The 8688-nt window shown below is 41.6% G+C and overlaps 1 protein-coding gene across 1 annotated transcript in view; it reads left to right on the top strand.

Annotated features, from left to right (window-relative positions):
- The first annotated feature begins 5103 nt into the window (after positions 1-5103).
- The window catches only part of LOC141047835 (uncharacterized), a 133568-nt gene continuing 129983 nt past the window's right edge, over positions 5104-8688 (top strand). Inside the window, exon 1 of the mRNA XM_073543157.1 lies at positions 5104-5165. Coding sequence (XP_073399258.1) covers positions 5105-5165 — 61 coding nt within the window. The 5' untranslated portion in view covers position 5104. The remainder of the gene's footprint in view (positions 5166-8688) is intronic.

Below are 8688 nucleotides of genomic sequence, written 5' to 3'. Positions count from 1 at the left end.
AAATGTTTTGGATTCTCAATCTTTAAACCATATACCTGTAGAGATCAAATTTAAAGATTGATATTATGTTAAATTATTATAGTATTTTAAAATCTTCCATTTTAGATCTACATGTCTGTGTCATTTTGACATTTATTCATATACTGTGTGAAGGAGAGATATCATTACTCTGTATTTTCAGATTTGTTATATATATGTTTATATATGAACCCATTTATGCTTCTTCATACATATTTTGTCACTATATAGTTCTTTTGAGTGGCAGTTTACATTTCATTAGTCCATAACACATACTTTTTTATTCATGTACTTTATTTTTATCTACTTTTTCTCCACTTTATATGTAAGTTCTTTCCTTTTTGTAAGTTTATGAAAAGGGGTGGAAAAAACCACTAGTATGCGACTACAGATACAATATAAGAATAAAAGTATCTTTATTAAGACAAGTATACAGAACAGGACAAAAACAGTGTTAGATGGTGCATATAGAACAACCCACGCAACATGGAAAGTGTAGCAGACCCGACTCAGGAACTACCAATGTTATATTGCAAATCAGATCAAATCTAAATCTAGAAAATATATCTATAGACACCTAAGTTCCTTCATACTTCATGTAAATCTTATTTACTATGTCTGTCTATAATAAGACCAACCCTAAAGGCATATCACAACATCAATATGAGCCTATAGATCACTACATCATGCATATCAAATAAATGCCATACAAGAGTAGGTTTGAATAGTGTAAAATATAGGTGCCTACATCATCCCACCATACCGAGATATCCATAATATAACTCTGGCCATTGTGCCAGTCCTAATCCTGCTTTACTCAAATAACCGCTCATTCAATACATGGGACCATGTCTGACCCAAAAGGGCAGCATAATGCCTGAAATCCAAATAAGTCGGTAGGTGGAGGAGTCCTGGGGGGTCCGCGCGTCTGCCCCGACGCGCGTTTCAGATGCTCGTCCTTCGTCAGGGGGCGTGATCAACATCATGACCGGGAGGTTTGAAAAGGCCGTGGACCGGAAGTCCGACCGGAAGTGATGCATCCGCAGTCATGACGACCAGGGATGTGAAGCGGCGCAAGCGTCAATCAGTGCGCGCCATGGCATCAGGGACACCATGGCAACGCATCGACCACAGACGCCGGAGACCGCGTCACAGCCCCAGACCATGACACGCATGCGTGCTGGTCAGGACAGATCATTTAGGCCAAACTATAATCCATGATAATTGGCATAGGAAATACTTATAGTCACATAAAGGCCATGATGCTTAAAGAGGACCTAAGGCGATCATACTCCATAAATCAATTTAAAAATACCAAAGGGGAACATTAGATAAATAAAGTAGCCATATATATGCATTCTGATAAACATATCGATAGAGGTATACATATAATTTAGCCACATTGGCCACATATACCTCATGAGGCACATCAATACAAATGCTATCCATACTAGATCATGTGATTACAGATGTCAAAAATTAGTGATAATAATATCTCATTAATAACAGATATAGTATATACAATGTAAAATGTACCAAGCAGCAGACCAGTAAAGCATATAATGTAGGACAGGCGAATTCATAAATCCATCCAATTTACCTTCCATCAAATAAAAGCAATACAATAAATATTTATCTCACATAGAAGGGTAATAAATACATATATCACTATAAATAACTACATAGTCTACCCCATAAATTACCTCTAGTGGCTCATTGGTTATAATAAGACTATGATTTTACAAGTATATCAAATATACAAATATATCATGGATTATAAATAGAACATGTTGGTATATAGCCCTCGTAGATCTAGATGTAGAGGTTCCCTGGATCCGGCTCCTGATGTAACACAGTATGATGAACTAGAGGCCTAAAATACAAAATACATTAAAAAATAAAAATTAATAACAGCCAAATAAAAACAACCACGTGAACGTGGATGACTAAATGCACAAAGCGATACAGCCAGCGGGTAATCATAGAAAAGACGCAAAATTAAGGCATTCGTTTAGCCCATTTGGATGGACCGTATTTAAGGTCCATATCCATCTTGCCTCACACTGGGCCAAGCGTAGTGATACCCTGCCTCCCCGAATACCAAAATTCAAGCTATCAATCCCTTTGACTCTGAATGACTTGCTATCACATTGGTGATATAACTTAAAGTGCTTTGGTATGGTCTTAAGCACAGAAATATCATTTTCGCTCGCCGCAGCTTGTATACCCAGTACGTGCTCCCTGACCCTAACTTTCAACTGACGTGTAGTCAATCCCACATAGATCAGGAAGCACGGACAGGTAGCGTAGTATATCACATATTTTGATAAGCAAATGATTCTCTTTTTGATTTTAAATACCTTAGTACCTGATGAGTCCGTAAATGTGTCGCCTCGATCGATATTGATACAAGCCACACATTGTCCGCAGGTAAAACACCCTGTTCGTGAAGTACCGCCACTCAAAAATGTCAATGGTGGATTAGTCTCGTAGTGGCTCCTAATTAAATGTCCCTGTAAGTTCTTTGCCCTACGATATGCAATTCTGGGCTTTTTAGGTAATATTTTGGCCATTATTGGATCTGCCAACAGGATGGGCCAGGACCTTTCCAGTATCTTCCTAACCCTATCTGATTGGGAATGGAAGGTAGTTACAAATCTCAATTGATCCAATTTGGATGGAGAATCATCAGTCTTGTACAATAGGGAATTACGCGTACTATATTTTGCACGATTGTACGCTCTTTTAATTGATCTATGACTGTAACCCCTCTCCCGAAATCGCTGTTTTAGGTCCTCGGCCTGTATTTCGTAATCAACATCTGTCGAGCAGATACGCCTTAGGCGCAAAAATTGTCCTGTCGGTACTGATCTAATCATATAACCGGGGTGTGAGGAGGACCCCCCAGACCCCCCAGGACTCCTCCACCTACCGACTTATTTTGGTAAGATTTTACCGCTATGGATTTCAGGCATTATGCTGCCCTTTTGGGTCAGACATGGTCCCATGTATTGAATGAGCGGTTATTTGAGTAAAGCAGGATTAGGACTGGCACAATGGCCAGAGTTATATTATGGTTATCTCGGTATGGTGGGATGATGTAGGCACCTATATTTTACACTATTCAAACCTACTCTTGCATGGCATTTATTTGATATGCATGATGTAGTGATCTATAGGCTCATATTGATGTTGTGATATGCCTTGGTTGGTCTTATTATAGACAGACATAGTAAATAAGATTTACATGAAGTATGAAGGAACTTAGGTGTCTATAGATATATTTTCTATATATATATTTGATCTGATTTGGAATATAACATTGGTAGTTCCTGAGTTGGGTCTGCTACGCTTTCCATGTTGCGTGGGTTGTTCTATATGCACCATCTAACACTGTTTTTGTCCTGTTCTATATACCTGTCTTAATAAAGATACTTTTATTCTTATATTGGATCTGTAGTTGCATACTAGTGGTTTTTTCCACCCCTTTTCATAAATGTTCTAGCGATGGATCTATATTTAGGTCCCATTTAACAAACGGAGACATCCAGGTGTAATATATTATGCCGGAAATATGTTCTCTTAGTTTGATTATGTTTATGAGTATTTCTTTTGTTTTCCTTTTTGTAAGTTTGCAAACCGCTTTTGCATTTTATAACAAAGTGTTTAGCGATAGTACTGCACCGTAACCCACACGTAGACGTGTTTGTTGTTTTCTGAAAGCACAAATAACAATACGTACCTCACATGTGCGCATCATAAAGTGTGACATCTGTGTAACACGTACTGGAATAAAATGCAGAATAGAAATTACAGATGTTTAGAAGACACTTCTCCGTTACTAACCCGAGGGCTTGATGCAGTGATTTTTGAGAAACCACAGCTGACATTAACCCCAACTACCATTATCACGATTGCGCTGGTGCTTAGAAAGAGCTGAAGCAAAGCGCCAGAATTGGTACTTCTAATCTGATGCATCACTTCTGGACTGATATTTTTAGACTGGGAAGGGCCCAATTACCATGGATTTTCCAAGCTTGATAACATCAGCTCACAGCTGTCTGCTTTTCCTTTGCTGGTTATCAAAAATAGGAGGGGACCGCACATCATTTATCTTATTAGCTTAATACATGCACAGTAACCAATACATGCAAGGCACTAATTATCCATCTATCTTCTATTTACTCTATATCTAACTATATATCTATCTTTACACATCTTTAAAACCTAAACATCTGTAAATTCTAGTATGTGTCACAAGGATGGCGCTCACAGATGGTACAAACGGACAGCCAACAGAAAGCCACACAGATAGTAAAAACTGACAGTCTCACTCGCATGTTTTTTTAAGAGGACGTGTGAATGGGGCCTTAATCAGAGATTAGTTCATTTTTGTTATCCGTCATTAAGGACTGGTTTAGATTCAAAAACGCATAATCATTTGATACAGACAAGTCAGTCTTGTACTGGTTACCCCCACAGCCATGACCACCCTCGCTGGAGCTGTGGTGATCTGTTGATGTGACAGTAGCCTTGAATACTAGAGAGAAAAACTGGGAGATCGGTAGATGAGCATGTTTTATTTCTTTAATTTAGACCATACTGGACTGAATGTAAATATTACAAAAGGGGTGGACGACTTTTCTAACATGACATTTATATTAGAGGTGAATGCAATAAAAAGAAAAAACTGCTAAAGTGCTTCCAAACCTACTAACAGAAATAGCATGTATCTCAAAAATACATTTCCAGACCAAACATTCCTTAAATGATGAAAAAAAAATACTTGTGTATCCAAAGTGCGAAGACAAAATAACGAAGGAAATCACTTTGCCGTAATGTAGTATACTTACTGCTCCAGTGACGCTGGCTTCTATCACTACACGTCGCCGTACTGACTGAGAGCGGCCCCAGTGATATAGGAGACGGAGATGTCAGCATGTTTTGGCGGCTCAGGTGCCACGTGAGCTTGTAGTAAAGCCTCCATCTAGAACATTCAACTCCTTCTGTCTGTGACTTTTACATTATTACTTCACAGCTTTGACATCAAGACAAATATCTGAAGAACATCAAAGCTGAAGCCATAATGGAGAAAGGAAAATGCGATGTGCGGGATGAGGAGTGGTGCAAAGAGGACGTTCCTACAGGTAACTGCCCCAGTGAGGAGTCACCGCTATATAAAGCAGAGAAGAGTAAAATTCTGCTCGTTCTCCGGACTGGATAATTTTAGGCTTGATGTTTTTTGTTATGTGTTTCTCAGCTTTTTTGGCCATAGATTCCTCCATTCAGCTGAAATACAGATTATATATTTCAGACAATGTAATGATGCAATATGTAATAAGACCGGTTGTGTATCTATAATATGGATTTTAGAATAGATTGGGATAATAGATCATCAAAGATGCGTGACACCTCATTGGCATAGTATCTAGTTTAGTGTTTTACATTATATCCATCAGAGTTCTGGTTCCAGGATTAATATATAACCTAAGTAACCTATTTGATATACTGAACTGCTTTAGCTGGAGATTAAAAAAAATGTTTTAAGACAATTCTCTCATAGTCACAGCCAGAAGTAGATTTTAAGAGAAAGCTGAGAATTGCCTGAGTTTTCCCAGCTTTATATTTTCTCCATGGCCATGACTTCCTAATATACGACCATACGGCTCCTCTGTTCTGCATGTAGCGGTCATAGTTTGTGTGAGATGGACATCACCTAGTAGTACTGATGCCTCAGCATTTCTCTAGACATAAGTGACACAATATAAGCAAGTCCTGCACTCTGTCACATGGAAGATGGGGCGCCAGTGGTTGATGTGTAATGTTCACTGAAGAATAGACATAATTTCCACAGCACACACCACAGGATGCAATATGGAAGCCGATTATGCTTTATTATTCTAAAACAGTCCAGACCACAGACATAGACATGTAATTAGAGATGTTAGTATAGAAAGTACTTACCTGAGTCTGCTGACCGCACTGTCTCCGAAATCCACCATAGCCATGGCAGTTCTGCCAAGCATTCATCTATTTTCTATGAGGAGAGAGAACAAAGATGCTCCCATATCATGAATCAGTGCTTGTTACAGGTCAATATCTGCATGTGTAAATCAACCCCTAAAGATAACCTGTCAGCTACAAAAATTCTAATTACCTGCAGATATATTGGCAATCTGTTGGCAAATAGTATTTAAATCATGTTAAGCTGTTTAACTAGGAAAGCGGCTACCAGGAGAAATTGAAGTTATATTTTCCCAGCAGCCGCTCACTTCCAGTCATTGAGGTGGTGCATGGAGCTCTAACACAGAGAGGTGACTGCTACAGCCCTCTACTTCTCCTTAAAAATAAAATTGAATGGCTGCAAGGAGAATACAATTTCATCAATGAGCAGTGATTGGTGGTATAGGAGTGTGATTGGGGCTTACTAGCTTTCATTAAGCTGTAGCAATAATGAATTGTTTCCTTACATCATTGCTTTTTTATTAATGCAGAACATTCTTGTCACGGGGTCCTTCTCTGGTATCACACAATCAACAGAGCAAGAGGAGAGTGAACAATTCCAAGACATTTATTTAGGCAAAAATATGAAAGGTCCATATTCAGTCCACCCCACAAAGGATAGATAGTCCAGAATCTGAATGCAGTTCAGTAACAGTATAACAAATCCAGGGAGATGAGAGTCCAAAATCCAGCTGACAGTGATAACATGTTCCATATATTCTTCTTTCTCTCAGAAGTCCTGTCTTCACACCATGCTCTGCACACAGCAACTGACTTGCCCAGCCCCTATCCTCCCCAGCCACCCTCATTATGTCCAGGGAGTCAAAACAGGTTGGGGGCCGGTTTTCAGGCCTCCCAGACTTGACAAAAGGTGCCTGGGGGATTATGACACTACAGGGGATCATCAAGAGTCATAGATAAAAGTCAGGCTGCAGACATACAAGGCATCAAGATTAACATTATGCAATTCAGTGAAATAGCAATATACACAAAATGATATCCATATAGCATATCACACCATCACAACCTCTCCCCCCTCATAATAAGTGAGCACGCTATGAGGTCTACACAGACCTCTGGCCTGCTCACTATAGTCCACATTGCTCAATCGTATATAGTTCTTTGTACAGTGGCAGGGGTTGCAATAACTATAAGCACTTGATGTCCTTCCATAAATTCCCGGGTCCTGGCGTTACGGTCATACCAAGTTTCTTGACTGGACTGGGCCATTTGCTGTTGATCATTAGCCACTAGCTGGGCGAGACGATTTCTGAACTCTAGAACGTAGAGAATGATGGGCATTCCAATGTCTGCGATATCTCCCTCCAATTGTTCTTTCAGAAGAGTGAGAGGCCCATGGACCTTCTGGCCAAACAGATTGCTCCTCAGTGGGGTCCAAATGTTGTGGTGCTTGAAGGGCCTGTAGTCGGGTGACTGCTCCCACAAAATGACACTGTAACTCCCCAATGTCGTTCCCAAGGAGGATATCTGCAGGAAGTCCTCCCATAACTCCAATCCAGCACAGTTTTTCCCCAAAACCATAATCCAAATGCACCAAAGCTCGCTGTATATATTTGCGGGCACCCCCCGCCAAGACAATGGGAATTCCTGCACCCTGGTGAATTGCCTCGGGTCGAACCACACGGGTGTCAGCGATAGTCAGAAATGCCCCCGTGTCTCTAAATCCTGACACTTTGTATCCATCAATTAAGACCACCTGCAGGTGGCGTTGCCATTGCTCTGGGTAGCCAAAGGACAGAGGCCGAAGTCCGTACACTCCAGGAGGAGTATCTATGGTGCCGTGGTCGGTGGTCCACTCTGGTTGGGATGGTGGTAGCTCTTTCTCAGGTGGGATGGAGTGTACCAGATGCACTGGACGAGGTGGGGCTGCGCGGGGCTCCCTCCAAATCCTTGAGGGACATCCAAACTGCAAATGTCCAGGTTGGCCACACACATAACATCTCCTCTCTGTGACACCCCCAGGTCGTGGTCGGAACTGTTGGGGCCCAGGATTGGGAGGCGTGATAGTCAGCGGCTTGCGACTAGGTGGAAGGGCAGATATAATCTGAGGGGGACGGGGCGCGGGAGCAGGCCGTGGTTCATTGTCCAGAAGCCTCCTCCATTGCGGTCGGATAGTAAGGGCTTCATTGGCCAGGGCTGCAGCTCTATCCACGGTACACGGCATGCGCTCCCGGACCCATTCCCGTACCTCTGCAGGGCACTTGGCAAGAAATTGTTCTATAAGGAACGCCTGTATAACATCTTCCACAGTAAAGGCGTTTTCTGCTTCCAGCCATCTCTGACATGCCTTGGACATCTTATGTGCATACATCCTAAACGATCCCCCCGTGGTGCATGGGAGGTCTTGGAACTTGGCCCTATATGAGTCTGGGGTGATAGCATGGTAATCCAGGATAGTCCGCTTTACAATGTTATAATCCCGATTCCGCAGTGCATCAATGGTTCGGTAAGCCTCCGCCAAGCTTCCGTTCAGGAGCCCCACTAACAAACGCATCCAGCTAGAGTGGGGCACCTCCATCACAGCACACTGCTGCTCAAAGTCTTTGAAGAACCCCTCCACATCTCCAGAAGCCTCATCAAATGGCTTAAACTCTGTCCGGGTGATCCGTACAGGCTCCCAGATTGTTGGGGTTACACTCCACATTG

Source organism: Dendrobates tinctorius, unplaced genomic scaffold (genome assembly GCF_039654945.1).
Source record: "Dendrobates tinctorius isolate UK_male_01 unplaced genomic scaffold, ASM3965494v1 ptg000129l, whole genome shotgun sequence".
Classification (NCBI taxonomy): Eukaryota; Metazoa; Chordata; class Amphibia; order Anura; family Dendrobatidae; genus Dendrobates; species Dendrobates tinctorius.
The sequence above is the reverse complement of the archived record's forward strand: the minus strand, read 5'-3'. Positions and strand labels throughout refer to the sequence as shown.